At 51.6% G+C, this 20,452-nt stretch overlaps 1 protein-coding gene and 1 long non-coding RNA gene across 3 annotated transcripts in view; one reads left to right on the top strand and one right to left on the bottom strand.

The window, feature by feature from the left end:
* Positions 1-41: 41 nt before the first annotated feature.
* LOC142067391 (complement receptor type 1-like) overlaps positions 42-20,452 on the bottom strand; it is a 39,981-nt gene continuing 19,570 nt past the window's right edge. Inside the window, exons 24-49 of the mRNA XM_075115969.1 lie at positions 19,584-19,855; positions 19,115-19,303; positions 18,442-18,633; positions 17,664-17,763; positions 15,901-15,983; positions 15,201-15,395; positions 14,929-14,988; positions 14,677-14,805; positions 14,379-14,567; positions 13,978-14,066; positions 10,517-10,629; positions 8,998-9,170; positions 8,411-8,602; positions 7,568-7,759; positions 6,513-6,609; positions 6,257-6,342; positions 5,683-5,874; positions 5,012-5,083; positions 4,400-4,426; positions 3,645-3,708; positions 3,354-3,464; positions 2,880-3,071; positions 2,514-2,609; positions 1,709-1,825; positions 645-856; positions 42-478 (exon numbers count right to left, since the gene is read on the bottom strand). Of these exons, the coding sequence (XP_074972070.1) occupies positions 474-478; positions 645-856; positions 1,709-1,825; positions 2,514-2,609; positions 2,880-3,071; positions 3,354-3,464; positions 3,645-3,708; positions 4,400-4,426; positions 5,012-5,083; positions 5,683-5,874; positions 6,257-6,342; positions 6,513-6,609; positions 7,568-7,759; positions 8,411-8,602; positions 8,998-9,170; positions 10,517-10,629; positions 13,978-14,066; positions 14,379-14,567; positions 14,677-14,805; positions 14,929-14,988; positions 15,201-15,395; positions 15,901-15,983; positions 17,664-17,763; positions 18,442-18,633; positions 19,115-19,303; positions 19,584-19,855 (3,439 nt within the window). The 3' untranslated portion in view covers positions 42-473. The remainder of the gene's footprint in view (positions 479-644; positions 857-1,708; positions 1,826-2,513; positions 2,610-2,879; positions 3,072-3,353; positions 3,465-3,644; positions 3,709-4,399; positions 4,427-5,011; positions 5,084-5,682; positions 5,875-6,256; positions 6,343-6,512; positions 6,610-7,567; positions 7,760-8,410; positions 8,603-8,997; positions 9,171-10,516; positions 10,630-13,977; positions 14,067-14,378; positions 14,568-14,676; positions 14,806-14,928; positions 14,989-15,200; positions 15,396-15,900; positions 15,984-17,663; positions 17,764-18,441; positions 18,634-19,114; positions 19,304-19,583; positions 19,856-20,452) is intronic.
* On the top strand, positions 10,758-13,214 carry LOC142067321 (uncharacterized). 2 transcript variants are annotated; one of them, XR_012663986.1, is made up of 3 exons: positions 10,758-11,166; positions 11,584-11,696; positions 11,927-13,214. It is a non-coding gene; the product is annotated as an uncharacterized LOC142067321 (long non-coding RNA). The 2 variants fall into 2 exon arrangements; XR_012663985.1 differs by having other exon boundaries at positions 10,761-11,166; positions 12,609-13,214.

Genomic DNA, 20,452 nt, shown 5'->3' with positions numbered 1-20,452 from the left:
CAATGAGAAGTGTTGATTAGTAAATAAAATAAAATAAAAAATAAGCCAGGATACTCATTTATTTTATCCATACTAGTAAAGGAACCTCAGTAAAAAAGCAGTTTAAAAAATATACATAAATCTTTGAAGATCATGCAAAGAAGGTGTTTACTATGAAATTATTTTTCTAGTGGAAAGAAATGTTTACTGAATTTTTAAGCCTCGCTTTAGGAGCCACACAACTATTTCTGTCACACTAAAATAAATTAAAAAAAAAAAAGTAGGGATTTAACCACCATGGAGCTGAATTTGAAGTATGTTTGATTTTCCTGCTTCTTTACAAAGAAATTCTTGATGGCGAAGTCAGACACTTGACTTCAGGTTGCCTTACTGCACTTAGAAGTTCATCCCTGGCAACGTCAGGAGTTAGTGTAGCAACTCTCCCTCCTCCCCAGGCAGCGTCGTGCCGCTAAGGGTGCTGCGGCCGTCGGCGTTTATCCTGCAACGGGGAAACGAGCAGTTAATCAGGGCTAGTTGCTGCGTGCTGCAGCCCCTTGGCTTTGGGAGGAACGGCCTCTGCAGCCCCTGGTTCGTGGCACCCCGGCCCCGAGCCGCGGTGACCAACGCCCAGGGGCGCTTCGGGTGCCCCCCGCGCAGGTCCCTACCGTCGGGCGCCTGGCGCCGGGGCTGGCACAGGTGCGCGTGGGTGGGCGCTGCGCAGACGGGGCACACGTGGCAGCCGGGGGTGCGGTGGGGGACGAGGTGAGCCGGGGTCCCCTCCCCGGCCAGGGGGCACACGGGGCAGCTCGCCGTGTCGCTGTGGAGTAGGGAGAGGTGCAGCCGGTCGGCGCAGGTGGGGCAGACGGGACCCCGCGGGCTGCGGAGAGAGAGGGAAAGGTGAGCCCTGATGCGTTCGCGTCAGGAGCCGCTCCTCGCCAGGCCACACCACACAGGTTCTGGCATCCAGGAAAGCTAGTTTCATTAACAATTTCAAAGATATTAACTTTTTAAACTTAAAGCAGTAGTGATTCATGAGTGCAGAGCTGAAATGGCTCCTCCAGGGTTAGGGCAATAGCAAGTGGAACAAGCACTCGCAGAAACAGCATGAAATAAATGCTTGGTTCATACTTAGAAAAGCTAAGGCAGGCAAATGCACCATTCAGATCATGTTTATTTTAACCAAATATTTATTTGAATTTGCTTCTGTCAATGATGGCTCTCCTCAGGAAGCTTTGTGGGCCTGAGAGAGCACGAGAATCGTGTGGGCAGGTGTCAAAATATAAACGGAGCACAGAACATCACCTCGTCGCTGCTCTGCCCCAAACCAAGCATCCCTGCCTACAGGGGGAGAAGCGCTCGGCAGCAATGTGAACAGAAGGCCCACGTTGCAGCGTCTCTTACAGCACTCAGGCCCTTTGCTGCTAATAAAAACCAAAGCTCCATCACAGGGCAAAGAAGACACGAGGCCGAGCCAAGCGAGGACAGCTGAGGAACGCAACCTGATTCAGAGACGGCCAAGGAAGCTGCGCAAGCGTTGCCAAAATAAACCTCACACCGGCTCCACCTCTCTCTGCTTGTAAGCAGGCACCACGCTTCGACCCTGATACCGAGCTATGAGCAGAACCACCGTTTAGCCATCCCCATCGTTATTTTTTATAAGTGACGCGGTTAACTCTCGGTTTCGAGGATGCTCGGTGCCCGCTGCCGAGAGCGGCCGCACCGCACTCACCCCTCGTCCTGCCGGCGGGGCTCCCCCGTCCGCTCCCCGGGTGCTGCAGGGCGGCTTTCGCGCTGGCCGAGGTGGGTGCGCAGCCAGTTCTCACAGGTGGGGCAGATGTGATGGTCGCTGTGGAGAAGCACCGTTGAGGACATGCGTTGAGTCTCTCTCGGGAGACCCAAAAATTACCCGTGAAGCTCAGCACCTCCAGCTTCCCTGGTACTGAGGAACCATCCCAAGCAGGACAAAAACATGCCCCAGGCTGCAAACCCAACAGGGAATTAGCTCTATCACAGACCTCCCTTGCTTTGCTAAAACGTACAAGATGTTTCTACGCCTCTTTATAGCCAGACCCGCAGTTCCCAACCTGCAAACCCAATTCCCCTTCAGTTCAGTGTTTCTAGCCCAGAGCGGAGAGGGCGGCTCTGTACCGGCCCCGCGCGCCGAGCACTGCGGGAAGCGGCCGGGCGTTGCCGTGTACAGGGCGACTGCCAGAGAGCAACACAGATAAAGAAATAGGAGAAACGCATGCACGTGCGAATGCTTTTTAAAAGCACCAAAAGAACAAAGCACAAAAATTGCCCAGAGTGCCTTTGTTTTAGGGGGGAAAAAAGTAAAGAGGGTAGTGTTTTAGAAGTAATTAAATGCTGTAATACTCAGCACAGTATCACAACAGGAAAGAAATAGGAATAGAGAAGGAGGTGCAGAATACCCTTATTTCCACTGCAGATTGAATAAAAACAGTTCTACACCACTCCGAAGGGATTTGTATTCAAGCCCACCGTGGCATCTCTGTATTTTTAAGTGGAAGACAGACCTTTCGTGGTCCACGGGCTGTTGTGCCTCACTCTGCTCGGGAACAGCTTCTCCTGTGCCATCACCCCTGCGCATATCTGCAGCTCCGGCAGGAGAGCTGAGCGCAGAGAAAGAGAGAGAAGACCACCTGAATGCACGCCTTTCCGAGAATGACTACTGCCCTAAGGCACCAGATTTTTCTAAACAGCAAATACCTTCTACTGCTAAAACTGGACTTAAGGGAACCAGAGGAATTCAAACTGCAAAGCTTGCTCTATCCATGTATAGATGCTTTCTCCCCCCGCAAGAAGCGCCCCTTTTCCCCTCTTTCTCTTTACACGGACCCATGCAAGGGCAGCAGAAGCAAGCCCTGGGTCGGCCGCGGTACCTCGTGTCTGCTGGGCTCTGGCTTTCCCCGCTGCTGATGCTGGCGACCGAGTAGGTGCGCGGTGTGCCGGGCTGGGCGCTCAGCCAGTCCTCGCAGGTGGCACAGCCGCGGTGCGTGGGCTCGGCGTGGGGGGCCAGGGCGGCGTGCAGCCGCTCTTCGCAGGTGGGGCACACGTGGCAGCTCGTCCTATGGCTGCGGATGAGAAAGACGGGGGGAATCCCTCCTGCTGAGCCCCGAGAGCAGCTGGTGAACACCAAACCCTCCCACGGAGCAGCCGTCACCTCTTCAGCGAGCAGCGCATTCATCGCGGAGGCAGAGATGTTGGCATTTTAGAGTCAAAAACTGCATAAAGACGTACCCTACTGGTGTGGTCAGGCACGACAAGGTTTGTAGCTAGAAATTACACTGGTGAGATCCGCGGGAATAGTCAGAAGAGTGGCGCAAGCTTTTGGGCAGACGAACACGCAAACCTACCAAAAATAGGAGTGCCACGGCACGGGCTGCGTCTCGTCAGCCGTTATCATTGGGTGCATCGGTGGATCGCTTCCTTCCATCTCATGCTTTTGTAAATGTATATTGTAAGAGCTGAAGAGACAGAAGGGAGGACAGTCATAGAATATAAAGCAATTTAGCGACATGGAAAGACAGTACTAGCTGAGCAAATGCATACTGAAGGTAATTACTGTCAGTCAGAGCTTAAAAGGAAATACCCAGTTATCCTTAGGGGACGTTATGATTTATGAGGGGCAGCTTAGGCTCACTTACTCTTTTTTATTGTCTTTCCATTTCATGACGGACATAACTAGAACTCCAACAACTACTAGGATACCTAACAAAAAAAAAGAAGCAAAAAAAACCCCAAATATAAACAACAAATTTGGTGTGTAATTTAAGTGAAATACTGCATTTTGGTAAAAGACTGGAAGCCAAATTCTCTGCTCTGGGGCTGCCTGTCACCACCCAGAGGCTCCTTCTCAGCCAGAATAATGCAAAATGCCTCTTATGCCTCTGAACACAGAGCACAGAAACCACGACTAAGTGTGGTGCCGTGCTGCACTTGTTACAGGCGTGATCCTCGTTTAGTTAGTGCTTTTACTGGCGGCCTCCTTCTTCTTTGGTATTTTAAACATCCTCACCAGTTTTAGCACTGGATCCCTTCTGCAGCAAGGATGTTCCAAACTTCACTAATCTCTTATGTTTCATTGTCTGCCAAGGCCTTTGAAAGCAACTTTATCAGTTAAAGAGCGGCAGGGTGTACAGGTTTTGGGTGACTTCTTACACTGGCTTTTTTGGCTCCTTTCATCTCATCCTCAGTTGATGTAATGCTTTACGCTGAGACACAGACAATCCATCCAGTTGCTTGCAATGACCCAACGGCAGCAAAACCCCTGAACCCTGACCAGAGGCGCTTGGTACTAGGGGCAGTGAAATGAATAAACCAAAGCCGCCAACTCCAGGTATTTAACAGCAAATAACAGCTTTGGGTTAAGAAAGTATATTTTCAATTTTAAACTACTTACCAACGCAGATAAGGATGAGAATAATTGCTAGAGAAGAAAATAATGAAATTGGTGTTAAAAAAATGAAGCCAACCATGCTGATAACTAAGCAGGGAAGTCCCTTAATCTATGCCCACAGAACAATATTGTTCAAGCCCAGATAACCATAACACTGCTGAGAAGACAAAATGCTACAAACCAATCTGTCATTAACTACTACACATACCTTTGTGCTCTTCTTGGGTCCTTCACCCCACCTCTCTCCACTGGCGGAGCTGAGGTCCCTAGCTCCAGGCTACCTCCGCCTCCGCAACGTCCAAATACAGCCAAGATCGTGTCAGTGGTTTCCACTGAGACACTCGGCTGCATGGAGGGGGATGCAAACGTCAAAAATCCTACTCTGTATCATGTCAGCTAAGGAGTCACTCAGCTGGGAGCAGAGGGAAAAGGGGATTAGACCAGGGAATAGGCCTGTGCGAACCCCTTAGAAACTGGAAGATGGCCCTGCCAAAAGAACTGAAGAAGGCACGATGAGAGCAGAAATCCAACAGCGTGTGGAGTCACACGTGCCCTACGTGGGTGCAATTATAGCAATTAAAGTGACCCTGAGTCAAAAAGCCTCTCAACTCTTACTCAGCCACTGAGGATTCTCTGCTATCCTCTCTTCCAAGAGTTCAGTTTGGTTTGTCGCTGCTGTAGTTCTAACTATAGAGAGAAAAAAAAAAAAAGGAAAACCACTCAAAATATTTTAAATAATTCTCCATTTATACATAATACTTAAAATACTTCAGTGAGGAGTAAATGTAGCATGGGCAGGTGGCCTCTGACCCGTGCGTCTGGCTACGGCAGCGAGAGCTGTGGAAGAGTCACACAGGGACCCCTTGGAGACACCACAAACCTTAGGGATAGAGGGGAGCCTCCTGGCCCCCTCGGCTTTATTGCCCGGGTGTTGTTGGGCACTAGCTATAAATCCATTCTGAGGTTTAGACCGCCAGCTTTGCAGTTACTGAAACGCTTCACATGTTGTTTATTAAAATTCAGCCTGTTGCTCTTGAAGGGACAAACATAAGCCCGTGTACGCCTGCGCTCACGGTGCTCTTCAGCACAGCTCGGCACCTTGCAGAGGTAACCATCGCTGCTCTACGCAGCTGCTGCTGCCCCAGAAGCAAACCCTACAGGAACGGCTGTTCAGACTGGGGCCCTTCCCTTTCTGAGGGATGGGAATTAGGATGGGAATTCGGACTAAATAAGTGCACAGCAAGAAAAGCTACTCAAGACCAGGATAATTATCCAGCAACGCTCACCCCTGCACTCGGGAGGAGGCTCGCTCCAGACACCATTGATGCTGTCCTCTGTTGTACAATGAAGGGTTTCGTTTCCCACAAGCTGGAGCCCAGGGTCACACGAGTACGTCACGACCGAGTTGTACGTGAACTCCGTACCATTGCCGTTGTGCTTCCCATTGGGAATAGCTGGAGGCGAAGGGCAAGAAACAGCTGGGGGAGAAAAAGAAGAGGAGGTGACCCCTGGGATGCTCTTCTCCGTGATGTGAAGAACCCAAGGGCCGCTCGCACACCGGCTCGCATGGCGCCGCTCGCAGGAGCAGGAGCTGAAGCGGGAGCTCTGGCCACCCTCGCGTACGCAGGGGCACCGGCAGCCTGCACGGACGCCGAGGCCACCGGGATGCTCATTTATGCCCGTCTTCCACGTGCAGAAGGCACTGGCGATGCTGCTGGCTCGTCCCTGCTTTCATCACACCAGCCGGCTCCTTTCCAGAGATCCCTACCTGACCTCGTTTAGTAAAATCAACACATGGTTCGGTATTTCTGAGTTGGAATATTTAGTATTTCGAGTCAAGCGCTGGGCAGCTTCACTTACCCTGGCAAGGTGGAAGTTGTTTCCAGGCAACTTCACCCCCCCTTAGGGAACAGGAGACGACAGCTGGCGCTCCCTTTAGCGTGTACCTGCGGGGGTAACAGCCGCATCAACGCATCAGTTTGTTGTCACCAGCCAAGGACGTGTCACCCCAGACAGGTGCCGAGGACTCGACAGGCAGAGCCCCTCGTCCCAGCTCACAGACCAGTGGCTCTGGCCAGGTGACTGGGATGCAGTGGGCAGCTGGCTTCACACTCACCCACGGTTACAAACCACACGTGCTTTTGCACCAAATAGATAATCATCTGCGACAACTATGCCGTGTTCTGGATTTGCTGGAACACCACAAGATTTCCCTAAGAAAGAATAAGATCATCCTTAGGACACTACAAGGACAAGGAAAAAAACCCACAGACATACTTTTCGTGACAGTGTGGCAATGTCAAACCCAGTATCGGCGCAGGCTGGGGGATGGAGGGATGGGGAGCAGCCCTGTGGAGAAGGACTTGGGGGTGCCAGGGGTGAAAAGCTGGACAGGAGCCAACAATGTGCGCTCGCAGCCCAGACCCCCACCCGTGCCCTGGGCTGCATCCCCAGCCGCGCGGGCAGCCGGGCGAGGGAGGGGGTCCTGCCCCCCTGCCCCGCTCTGTGAGACCCCCCCGCAGCGCCGCCTCCAGCTCGGGGCTCCTCAGCACGGGACAGACACGGGGCTGCTGGAGCGGGGCCAGAGGGGGCACAGAAATGCTCCGGGGGCTGGAGCCCCCCTGCTGCGAGGCCGGGCTGGGAGAGCTGGGGGTGTTCAGCTGGAGAAGAGAAGGCTGCGGGGAGACCTTACTGCGGCCTCCCAGTGCTTAACGGGGGGCTGTGGGAAGGGTGGGGGCGACCTCTTCAGCAAGGGCTGCTGTGACAGGACAAGGGGAGATGGTCTTAAACTGAAGGAGGGTAGATTTAGACTGGATCTAAGGAAGCAATTTTTTACTATGAGGGTGGTGAAACCCTGGAACAAGTTGCCCAGAGGCTGTGGAGGCCCCATCCCTAGAGACATTCAAGGCCAGGCTGGATGGGGCTTTGAGTGACCTGTTCTAGTTGAGGATGTCCCTGCTCACTGCAGGGGGGTTGGACTACATGGCCTCTAAAGGTCCCTTCTAACTCAAACCATTCTGTGATTCTATGATCTGATGGTATTTCATGCTAAATATCATTTAAAAAAGAGCAATCCTAAAATACAAATCAGACGTGACACTGGGAACACAGTGCTGCAGATGTAGCTGTGGGAGGATGTTGGAGAAAACGAAACGACATGGAGACACTCACTCTGACATAGCTCAGGAACTTCTGACCACGTTAAATTGTCGGAACAAGTGCTGATGGGGAGCTGGTCTGTGGTCTTCTCATAGCCTTGGCGACAAATATACTTCACTGTGGTACCGACAGCATAAAAATTCAGCTTTTCATCTTCTTCTGATATTCTAGCAAAATGCAGACGTGGCAGTTTGGGACAGCTACCTAGCGACAAGGAAGAAAACCGGAGTGCACAGTTACAAAGCAAAAATAACAATATTTTGCATTCGACTATGTATAAAGATAAATCCAAGTGATAATGCACAAGCCTCCCTAAGAATACGGATACCACAAATATTTTTAAGGTGATCGGAAATTCGTGTAATTAAAAAACATCCCTAGATGACTGTTTAAGGGAAAAAGGTTTTCCATGTCAAAATTTGCCCTCTTACAGTCATTCACAAGCGCAGTGCTCACCTCCCTCGCCAATTCCACTGATGAAGCGTTTGAGGTGGGGAAGCGCAGCCGGTTTTCGCTGCAGAGGTTTGCAAATCCCCAGTGCCCAACCTTCCCCGTTAGTTAACGCCTGCCTCAGCAGCCAGCCGCGCCAGCGCTTGGCCACGATAGTTCTGCCCCGCGTTCCTGTGCTTCCCCAAGCTATGGATCTGCTTTTATTAACACACAAGCGCTGGCATGTGGCTCCGACGGACTAAGCGAGCTAGGAAAAAGGGGCAGTAAGAGATTCTCTGACCAGCAGCTTCATTGTGTGCCGCTTCGGATGAGGAAACCCTTGAAGCGGCGATTGCTAAAGCAGTAAACGTTTTTGCAAGCAGCATGCAACTCAGCAACTCGTTTCAGAGAAAATGCAATACTTACGACCGCAGAACTCCAGGAGGTGGGACCACTGGGAGTTCGCGAGGCATTGGATGGTATCTGGCAGCAAGGGGCGTTTAACATAGCCTGTAACGCATTGGTACCTTACTTGGGAGCCGACACTGAAGCTTTGCTGATGTTTAGTGTTATCAGGGGGCTCCGCGTAGCTTATATTTGGCAACGGCCCACAGGCAGCTGTAGCAAAATAAATGTGGATTTAGCTCACCGGAGCTCACCGCATGCCCCCCCCAATCACCCCCCATCCCTCCCCGTGGGCTCACCCCACGTCGCGGGCGGCAGCAGGAGCAGGGGCAGCAGGAGCAGGAGCGAGCGGTGGGGCCCGGAGCCCATCGCTGCCGTGGGGCGCCGAGGGGAAGAGCTTGCTCAGAAGCACGCGGGGGTGCGGTTGCCATGCGTGGGCTGTGCGAGGAGGTGGCTGCCGGCCAAGGGCTGCAGGCAGCACCCTCCGCTGTGGGGCGGGCAGCCTAAAGCAGCGCCGCTCCCCTCGGGCTGAAGCCCAGCCCGCCGCCCACAGCTCCCGTCCCTTCCTGCAAGCTCATCTCTGGCAAATTTTCTGCTGCAAGTCTTACCGGTGGATGGAAGTGGGAGTGGGCTTGGAGCAAGCGGTTCCCATCGTGTCTGCTCCAAGAGGCACGCTTGGCATCCAGAGGAATGCAGTGGGGCTCTCCAGGCACCCGCTGCCTCAGCCTCTCCTTCAAATACTTTCTCTGCACCTTCCAGTAAAGACACCCTTCTCTCACAGCTATCAAGTCCCAAAGGAAAATAATAATAGTAATATTAAATAATAATAAAATAATAATAATAAACAAACAAAAATCCCACAAAAAGGGGAGCGTGTGGGTCTTGCCAGCTCCAGCTGTGAAATCTGCAGCACACCCTGAAGATGGGAGGGGTAGAGAAGGTCCTGCTCGTCCCCCAGCGTGCAGGAGCAGAGCTGCGTCTGCGTCTGGCCCAAGGCTGCTCCCAGGGAGCTCAGCCCAGCCCAGCGACACCAGCCCCCCTGCCAGCCCCCCAAACCGTCTTCAAGTGTCACCTGCCTGTCCCTGGGAAGAGCGCTCCATCAAGAGAGGTTTTCCTGCCAGAGGAGAGGGCTTTCCTCCAGCCCAGGGGGTGCACGGGAGACCACAGGGCTGTAAATCAGCCTCACTTTGAAACTGCTAATCGAGCTGCTGTGCACAGAACAGGGCAGGGGGGGTACCGGCATTTCCACTGTTACCCTCCCAGTTAGACACAAAACTCTTCCAACAAGAGGCTGCACTGCCCCTGGACCCTCAGGGATGTCCTCGGGCGCAGGAGCCGTTTGCCCTGGCTCTGTGCCCGCGGGGGAAAGCGGAGCTGCTCTGGGTTCCCTGCCCACGGGGCTTGCAGGAGGAGCCAAAGGAAAGGTTGTGGTGGCATTTGCTTTTCCTTCCCACTCTGCTGAGCGGCGCTACCAGCAAGGGGGCAGGTATTGCCTGACCCCGAGGGAAGGGCAGCCAGCAGCAGCCTGCTAGGACCTTCCTGCATCCCTCCCTCTGCCTTTGTTTTCCAGGAAACAGTGATGTTTCCGCTGAGAAGCTCAAAGTTATCTGGTTTTTTCCTTTTATTTTTTTTTTTTCCACTTTATTTCCCTTTCCAGCACAATTTAAGCTCCAAGAATATGTAACGAAAGCATTTGCGATGAGGCTAAGAGGTGCTTTCTCAAGGGAGGAGTCAAGCAATCTGGATAACTTATTGATTTAAAATACATGCGAACACGGTGACAAATTACGTGGTGATGTCTCGGCCACTTATTTGTACAGGTGACTGGACACCTGAGGTCTGAATTGGGGCGGTGGCTGCATAATGCAGAAGGAAATTGCTAACAGGAAAAAAAAAGCGTTAAATGCTGGGGAATTCTCTAGTAATAGCTTACAGCAGTGACCTCAGTGTGGGATAGGGAGATGTTGAGAAGTACTTGGCAACGCCTTCTCGGAATGTCGAGTCTCCTCAGGGAGCAGCGCGGTTCGCAACGTACATCAGAAGAACCAGATGCTGTAGTTCGAACTCAGCGAACTCCCCTTGCTAACAGAGTTAAGGTTAACCCCTTGAACCAGGCTGCTGTCCTACCTGAGGCCATGCAGGAGACGCCTGTACCTGCTGAGACCACCAGGCTCAGACCAGCCCGCCTCTGCCACCCACGTCTGCTGCCCCGTTTTGGCCCATTTTGCCCCAGTAACCGACTGAGCACCGAAACCTCCCGCTCAGGGGCTGCCCCGGCAGCTGAGCCCCGCGATAGCGGGTCTGCGCCTGCTCCGCCGGAGCCGCCGAGGGCAGCTTGCTTTATCTTACTCTGACATCCCTTCCCCGTGCTGCGGAAATCAGACCGAGCAGATGGCGACAGCAGAAGTGAAAGCACATACAGAGGGGAGCCTGACCCGTGCTGCTCTGCGCACCTACGCTGCCAGGCTCGGACTGGAACAACACGAGGTCTCCAGCAAAACCAGCCAGCAAAAACAAGGGTTGAACGCCAGAGTTGCTCTTGGCTGTCCGCAGAAACACGCCGTCGGCTCGCTGCCCGCTCCCACGCGCTCCTGCCATCCCTGCGAGGGGCAGCAGCCTGGGAGGTCACCCCCAGCTCCCAGAGCCCTTCTGGGACTGACCCCTGGGCCTGCCCAGGCTGAGCGGGGGGCTGCGGGCAGAGGGGCTGCGGCAGAGGGGCTGCAGAGCTCGGGACTGCAGAGCTCGGGACCAGGACAGCTAAACAGGATTAAGGGCAGGTATGCATCGCTCCAGCTTTCTTTTTCAGACGCTGACTAGAGACACTCACATTCCCAAACATTAGTGCATGGATTTTCTTCCTTTTTTTTTTCTGTTAAAAAAATCTAGTTATACTTGCATAGGAGGCATTTAGAAAATAAATATGAAAGAGTGGTGATAAAGAACTGATTGAACAGCGAATCTGACCATTATCAAGATATCTCTAAAAGCTGATACCTTCCTGAAAAGAGCCTGATGTATGAAAAGAGAACAACGGGCAGTTGAATTCACAGGCTGTCCTTTATAAACAATTATAATTTATTACTAAACGTAAATAAAACCCTAGAAAGGGCACCTAAATATAAGGCAATTCTTGTACTGTATAGGACAAAGCAGCCAGCAACATAAACTTGACATTTCCAGTTTCTCTGTTGCAGGATGACAACTCTGGAGAGGATTTAGCAGTTACTTCTCTGTGTCAGCACGAGGTCGATGGGCTCGCAGCCTGCGGCAGTACAGGGCTGCCTTCCTCCTTTACAATGTGCTATTGGTAGGTACACAAACCGCTCGTGGCTGTTGTCCTTCACGCGGTCTGGGCAGAAATATAAACTGCAAAGAATTGATGTCTGATACAGGAAAAGGTTTTGCTGAAGAAGGTGCTTAAAGTACTGAAGGTAAAGATCAACATTCAGTTTAGCCTGTGAAGTACTATGATTTCCTGAAATAAATAAGCACATAACTTTGCAAGGCAGGGGAGCCAGTATTTTGCTTTCCCCACAGCCCTGCTGGCAGCTAGCATGGGTGCATCTGCAACCGGACCATGCCACAGCCAGAAATGCCTGACAAGTTAAAGGAGCAGCTCAGCCCAGCAGAGGGATTTGGGTCTCTCTACAGCCCGTCCCGCGAGCCTGTATTACAGCAATTGTTACGGCAGCAGGTCGGCGTTGATAGCAGGGAAACGTGCGGTTGCGGAAACACCGAGTCATAACTGAGCTCCGTCAGAAATTCTGCAGAAAGCCTGAAGGGTTTCTGAGAAACTCGGGCTTCCCAAGCCCAGCCTGAAGAAAGGCGGGTCAGATCAATAGGGAATCGTAACTGGATTCGGGGGGTTCGGAGGAAATTACCGGGAGAGAAAAACTCTGATGGGAGAAGCAACTACGGTAATTAGCCAGCTCTTGTGTAAGTGGTTTTCAATCAATGTCTTGGAACACTAAAACACATCACAATTTAAAAAATACATTTGGTTTGCGCACATAGGACAGACCTGATCTTCCTTATTTGTTTTAAAGCAAAGCGTAAGAGTCCTAACAAGTACGACCATTGCACGGGGCACTTCAGGAACAGGCCACAGCGAAGGCTTTGCACACATTATGCTTACAGGGCTATTTTTCATTTGAAAAGATAACTATATATTTAGAATGGTGGGATCCCACTTAACTGCATGTCCTGTCTATGTCTGCAGTGAGATGGCAGGAAGAGCAGCATGTGCCGGTTGTCTTTGCAATCATGCAAGGGAAGCGCAAGTGCCTCCTCCCAGGGTTTCTTCTTCCCTTTGTCACGGTGTCACTGGAGGAGGGCAGACCCGTCACATACAAACGGCTTCAAAGGTACAGATAAACCTTTCCGTGTGCTTGCCTTTGTGCCTCCCGCGGGCCGTATTCACAGCCTGGGGGAAGGAAATGCTCATGTGAAGATTAGCCCAGCTGTAGGTTCAAGGAGAGGTAAGATTTCTGCCCAGATTTTGGAAAACCCACCCAGCGTGTGGGGTGAATTTTAGCGCTGCACTTTAAAAAGGCCCCAACCAATTCCTCCTTCGAACACTAGAGGCTGTTTTCAGGCATCGTTCCACTTTCCCCTCGCTCATCCCTTGGCTCCAGCTTTCTGGCACTGAGGGGCTGGCTTTGCGGACCCATGTTTTGGGGGCAGGAGAGCCAAGTTCCTCACGTACAACGCCAAGCGGCGTTTCCCACATGTTAGCTCGTGTGTCAAGCTGCTGCTTTGACACGATCTCTTGAAGTACCAAGAATGACGGAAGAGTAAAAAAAAAAAGAAAAACTGGCAGGAAGAGATTTTTAAATCAATCCTTGTTCTGAAGTTACTTAATAAAGCAAAGTAGAAACCTTTAGGCAAAAAGAAAAAAAAAGACAAAGTTTTCCCCTTTCCTTCTATGTTGTATGACCTAGGACACTTCTAGCCTTCATTTGTCCCTACCAAGGGCCCAACATCACCAAACTTCATCTCCTTTAAGGCCTGTAAAGCCCTTCTTGGAGCCTTTTTCATACACTGATACCACCGCAACGTCTCTCCTACACACACTTCCACAAACGCCCAACCGCGCAGCCCCCTTATCCTGCCTTTAACCCCGCAAGTGGGAGTCTTTGATTCCTTGTTTAACAGTCCGGACAAATACCTCAGGGTTTCAGCCATGGCCTGGCGATGCTAGCAGGTTGGAACAGACCCCACCTTTGAGAAACGATGCAGCAATGGGGGAAAATCCCTCCCGGCCACGCTGCACCTGCAACGGGGGCATTTCTGGGCCTGGGCTTAAGCAGCCGCCTCGTCACAGTTGTGTAACAGCCCTGGGCTGTGCGGGTTCACACACAAAATCCACCATGACAGGGGTGACGGATTTGCTGGTTTTGTCCCAAGAGACGTGGCACGGGGACGGGCGAGTTCAGCCTGACCCTGACGCCAGGGAAATGCGTTTCGTCCGGGCTCCAGCTGCGTAGCGAGACCCTCCAGTGGGTGTTTAGTCTTTATTACCTACAATTACATGCTTGTTGTTCCCACCCAGCCACCGTTTCCAATACAACTGACACTCACCCTCGTTATAGGTAAAATAATCCTTTGCAACGGATGGGGAATCTGTTGTAGCAGCACTTCTGCCACGTCCGGCTTCTCCTGGCTGCCCACGATCTCGCTAGCATGGAACAAGGTTAGCATTAGTGCAAGGACAGGAGCCCCAGCGTGTTTAAGGCTACATGGTGTAAAGTTACCTCTTGCCTTTCAATATGGGAAAAAAACGCGGGTTAAACAAAAATCTCTAATATCAGGAGAGCAAGGAAACAAGTGACATATGAAAATACGTTTCATACAAAACAAGGCTTTGCAAAGAGGAAGTCATCAGGGCAGTCAAACCCAAGCTTTGAACCAAGATGCCCAACCAGTGAGAAATATAAACGATACACAGAAAACTTACAGAAGAAAAGAACAGGACAAAAAAATCACTCACTTCCACAAAATGATGCGACTTTAGACCATTTAAAGTTTTCAAAGCAGCCGGCTTGGGGGAGGGTGCCAGAGATACCCATGTACTTTGGAGGGCACATGGATCCTTGCCTGGTCCCAGGAGAATAGTAGGTTTGGGTTTTGTACAAAGGTACAACAAATCTGGCCGCTGAGGTAGCGCAGCCCCTGGACACTGAAGAGAAACATGGGAAAAAATGAAAACTCCAGGTGTAGGACCAGGATTAACCAGGGCGTCCTGTGGATGAGTTCCCCTGACCTCCCAATGAGCCTCCAGGACTCACCTGGTGTCCTGGAGAATGAAGAAGAATGGGAGAAGGAGATGGTGTTTTGGAGTGACTTTTTGTAAAGGTTGAGCTTCATTTCCCACGTGAAAGCCTTCTTAGACGGTTGGGTGGCATTTCCTCGGGAACCTGAAAGGATGAAAATCACGGTGTGAAATTCATCTAATGGCTTTTTTTGTAGAAATGTGAGAAGGGAGCAAATTAAGTTGGGAAACATGGGACTTGATTCAATGTAGAATAATTTCGACTCACTTTGGGGAGGAGGCCTCCTTTCCATTTCTTTTGCTCCAAGTTTGACAGATGTGCTTTTCTCTAGGGTATAAAGAATAAGCATTGCTAGGAGCACTACGCCTTTCTTGCACAGACCATTCATTCCTTACTCACTTCAGCAGCACTGCATTTTTTCCCCTCTCTAAAATTGCAATATGACTTATGCTTGGCATGTCCCGTATTAAGGAATCACAGTATGTCAACCTGGTGCACACTAAATACTGAACTCAAATACCAAACTCGGATGAAATCACCTTTGCATTCAGGTGCAGCTCCGCTCCAGACTCCGTCTGGTTTGTCCGTGCTCGTGCAGCGGATGCTCGCATTTCCGACGAGTTGGAAGCCAGAGTCACAGCTGTAAGTCACTGTTGAGTTATAAGCAAATTTTTCTACACCTTTGCCATCGTGTTTGCCGTTGCTAATTTGAGGAGGTGAAGAGCAGGTAATTACTGCAGGAAAGAAGGTCAACATGAGTATTGCAAAATGGTTCAGTAATAACGAAAACGCAAAATGTTTCTTGAGTCCACCTAAGGTTCTTGAAGACAATAAACGTTTTGGACAACAGAAGGTGGGTAACTAGCACTGCCTTCTGTCTCAAGCATCTCTCTTTTCTTTCTGAAGTGCTCCTCTTGTCACATCTTTCTCGCTCTCGCTCCAAGGGTCACAAAAATAAACAGGCAACATGCCGTGCCCTGGCTTGTGATGCCTTGAAATCTCTTCCCATCACCTTCACTGCAACCTTAACTCATGAGAAAATATGTTGATCTTGTGGGAACAAAGCTGCTGAAATACAGCGTCAGCAGCCAAATGGGTATTTCTCAGCGGCAGTGCTGGTGACAGATCTGCCACACAATATCAACAAAAGCAAACAAAGCACAGAGACAGGTTTAGACTAGACATGAGTATGTGGGATCTGCTGGAGAGAAGGCAAAAGTAAGGTCGGATTAATCTTACATTCACAAGTTGGAAGTTTACTCCATTCAACGTCGTTTCCTTTAAGCTGACACTGGATGAAATGACGCCCATCTAATTTGTACCTAAGTGAAAATGCACAAGAAAAGAAAAATGTGTGCCGCTATCCAGAAACTGAGCACAATTCCCGCCCCCCCAGTACCTGTATGATCAGGAGCCTAGAAAAGGCAGTTTTAAAGCAAGCAGGTGGGCCGATACAAGCAGGTTAAAGGAGAGCTCCTTCACCTGGCGCTCTGCCAGGATCCTTATTGATCTATTTTCAGGCGACTCTCCCCTTCGACTCACTGCAGAGCGCATCTTCCATTGCAAGGGTGGGAGAAGTCGCAGCTGGCAGCTAGCAGAGCACGCAGCGAATGCCAGAGAGCGCTGAGGTTAGATGCGGATTCCCACATGGATGCCTTGGGCTTGGGTTTGCTGAATGAGGCACTATTTCTCCCTGCCCGCTTCCTGGCGGAGCACAGTGCTGGGATTCAGGCCGCTGGTGTCCAGCGCCTTTCCCACGCCGCCGTCACCCACCAGGAGGAGGTGACGAGGTGAGGAGCTCCCTCCTGAGCACACACAGCATCTCGAAAGGCTGTGGCTCAGCCCCTGACTGCTGCTGCGCTTCGCGGCAGTGCTGCATGACCGAGGTCAGTTAGCTGGACCTGCTGCAATCCTCAGTGCCGGTGGTAGCGGGCAGGGCACCCAGCCTCCTTCTGTGCCACCACCTCCCTAGGAGATTGCTCTTGGGTTGCTAAATTCTGCCAGAAAAGCAAATGACAGCAGGCTGCTGTTGTGCCTCCTCACCTCGTCTCTGCAAATATTCAAATGCTTCCACTACATACAGCAGGGCCTGGGGGTGGGGGGCAACAGGGATCTACGTTACATTAAAGTGGCTTTTGGGTTGGCTTGCTGGAAACTAATACTTCTTGTTCTGACAGTACTGACACATTCCCCAATCTCTGAATTATGCCCTCCTATTCAAAAAAATTCACCATTTGTACATGATCAATAGTATCCGATCTTGCCTAGATGGATAACATTATCCCTCCACCCTGATGTGTATTGCCGAAGATTAACCGAACCCCAGAAGGGTGGGAAATGCTGTCATTTCCCAAAGTCCATGCTAAGGGAATATCTGGAGAAAGAAATCTATCTGTCACATTTGAAGCAGCTGCAAAGACTGACAGAACAAGGCAGATGATGCTAGCTAGCTCCTGCTAGGGAGGGAGGAATGCTAGCTGGAGTCTTAAGAGTTTAATTTTGCAAGTGTCTACTGCATGTGTGCTGATTGAAAGCAGGCAAAAAGTGTGAGTCAGCTCACTGACAGACGGAAAGTGTGCTTCATTGCAGTTTTCTAGCTGAACATCATTGTATTTTTAAAATTCAAAGGTAACGCCTTTTAATTCAATATATCTCCAATATGTTAAATTGAAATCTTTTAAGTAACCTGTTTTGAACTGATGGTACGACCAGCTCTGTAGGGGAGGTTAGATTTCCTCTGGATGACACCTGAAGGAAAGGTAGCCATAAATTCAGACCCCGCTCCCTTCCCTGCAGCCGCGTGTCATTCCTTCCCAGCCCAAAGCTGTGATTCAAGTGGGAAAAGCAGCTCCATGCTCTGCATCCAGAGCAACACCACAAGAGCGATATATTGTGAAATAGCAGCCCAGCCCATGTCCATAGTTCATTGCACTGGACAGGAGTTTGCATTCCAGCACCAGCACTGGTGTACTGGAGCTCGGGGGCATTGCCCCGTGACTCACCCGTCTTCGCAGAACACGTTCACTCGTGCACCGAACTGCAAGTCTGTGAGAACAACCATCCTGCCCCCGGGCAGCGCGCCCGGCTCGCCGCAGGATCTCCCTGCCAGAGAACGAGGCCAGCGTTAGTGGAAACACACCATGATGGAGAGACAAAAAAGTCTAAATAAGGAACAGACTTAGAGGGTTATACCCAAAGGTACCAAAGCGTTTCACTTCCCACGTGCCACAGCCGAGCTGGCAGGGGCCAGAATCAGCTGTAGACCAAGGTGGGATGCCCCGTAAGGGCTCCACACTCACAGCAGTAAGCGTCTCACGGGAGGGCGGAGGAGAATATTTGCAGAGACATTTCCCTCTCGACAGACTGGCAGTAAGTTACTTGACTGTGAAAAATGTATTGCTGCCACATCATCAATCTTAACATTACATAGATGTCACCGAGAAACACGCTTTGTCTTAATTTTGAAGTTCAATGCGAGAGTTGCAAATTGGCATTTGTCCTGTGCATATGCTGTGTCCAGATGCACGTGTTTCCCAACACGAAAATCAAAACAGATCTGTTCATACCAGCAGAAAGAAAAAAGAACACTATCGATACTCCTGCTGTTCAGACTTATATACGAATGTCAAGGAATATCCACCTAGTTTTGCATTAAACACGTAGCTGTTGGGACGATAACGACCCGGCTGCATTTCAGCACATGGGTTGGGAGCAGCCACCTGACCTGCTCCAACCTCCACAGCTGCTTTTCGGCAAGCAGCGCGGAGCAGAGATACTCACTCCTGCACAGCTCAGCGGCTTCCGACCACACCAGGTTTTCAAGGCAAGTGCTAGTGGGGGAACTTTCCGAGGTGTTCTCGTAGCCGCGGCGGCAGACGTAGCTCACGTTGGTCCCAACAGGAAAGAAATTAATCGTCTCGTCCGCCTTGGACAGGGCAGCAAACCGCAACCGTGTTGGGGCAAGACAGCTCCCTGGCAGCCAAGGAAAGCGGGCCTGAAAGAGCTGCCCGCGGGGAGGCATGCAAAACAAACCTTGGAACCGCAGAAATGCTCTCGCTATGGTGCTTTTGGAAAATTGCAGGTTGCTTCAGTATTTCATCCCAGGCTGCTGCTCTGCTCAATGCGCCTTTTGCGAAGCGCAGGTGAAGATGCATCAAGCGCGGAGGCGAAGCTGTTAGTAGGGGACAAGAAGCCGCTCGCACAGCCTCTGCCAGCCGGGGCTCGGGAGACGGGCGAGCATCCTGCGCTCCAGCCAGTCTGACTTACCCCTTCGATGGCCGACACGGATCCTGCGCCCAGCAGCAGCTCTGATGATCAGCAGCTAAGGGAAGCGGTTTTATACCTTGCCAGGATGGGCGGTGCCATTGCAGAGCAGCCACCGTAAGCGGCAGAAATTTTAAGCCAAGCGAGAGACAAGCGAAGGAGCCGTGTTTCAGAGAAAGGAGGTATTTACGGCCACAGGGCTCGGGCAGCTTTGACCAGCGCGCGCCGGGCAGGCATTCCGCCGTGTCCGACCTCTCGGGGATCTTGATGGCGCCTTCGAGGCACGTGTACGTCACCCTGGATCCAACGGGGAAGCTGCTGGCATGCTCGTCGCTGGATGGTCTAGAGTAGTTCATGGGAGGTGGGGGCCCACAGTCACCTGTGGCAGGAGGAGACCTCCTCAGGTGAGGACCCAGGTCCCTGGCCCCTTCCCCAGCCCCAGTGAGCATCCCAGGAGGGCGGCTGGGCTGGCCCAGACTTCTCCTCTGGGCAAAGGCACCAGCCAGGGCTGCATCCACGAGAGCATCCGTGAGAGCATCAAGCAATGGGTCCCCAGACTGGGGGGTGGTGGCGTCGCCCTCCCCAGCCCCCGAGCAGCCAGGTAGGACCTGGGCAGGTCTTGCTGGTCCTCCCCACACATCCCACGTCCCCATACTCACTGCGAGCCACCGGCAGCCCTAGAAGCCCCAGCAAGGCCAGGAGGAGCATGGGGTGGCCGGACACCCATGCCCCGGTGGGTGCCCTGCAGCTCAGGGTGCCGAGGTGCTTCCCCTGTCCTGGTTCTCCAGGCTTCATTGCAGCAATCTCTGTGCTCTTCTGTTGAGCATCTTTGGCTCCAAGGGGCTGTTTCCGAAGCTGGGAGGAGATGCAGCACAGCAGACTCACGCAAGCGTCTGGAGCAGTGGAAACTTTTTCCAGAACACACATGGAGCTGCAGGGACATGGAGATCAGCCAGGGGTGGAGGACAACTGCTATTCACAGGCTTGGGTAAAGCCCTGGTCCTCCTGCCCCCACTGTAAGGGATGGGGGAATAACTCAACCCTTTTACTTGACCCAAGACTGGCAGTTTTACCCAAACCAAACGCTACCAGAGCAGAAAATAAGCCCACCCGGCCCCAAGCTGTGTCCAGGGTAGGAAAGTGCCTACTTAGTCATTTGCTGGCAGGTAACACAACACAGATCTTCTAGGAGCAGAGTTAGGGAAGCAAAAAAATAAAAGCATTAGGCTTTTAGTTTGTTAATTTCTTTCTTGATTGCCTGACTTATTTGTAATTAGGAATGGGTGTGAGCCAAATCATCTGTGCACTGACTAACAGCCTGGAATATCTCAGCTGACATCAGTCAGAACTGCTCGAACACAGTCTTAGATACATACGGGACATAACACCCAGTTCTTATTCATGTTTATGGGTTTCGAGCCTTGCACAGGGGGAAAGAGACACCTTCTGTTCGCAGTGCCATGTGGGCACAACGCAGGAGGGTGCAGCCCTGCTCTCCCTTGGCACAGGGAGAACTGGAGTGGGCCTG

Source organism: Phalacrocorax aristotelis, chromosome 21, assembly GCF_949628215.1.
Source record: "Phalacrocorax aristotelis chromosome 21, bGulAri2.1, whole genome shotgun sequence".
Lineage (NCBI taxonomy): Eukaryota > Metazoa > Chordata > Aves > Suliformes > Phalacrocoracidae > Phalacrocorax > Phalacrocorax aristotelis.
Note: the sequence above shows the minus strand (reverse complement) of the source record. Positions and strands in the feature narration are given on the sequence as shown.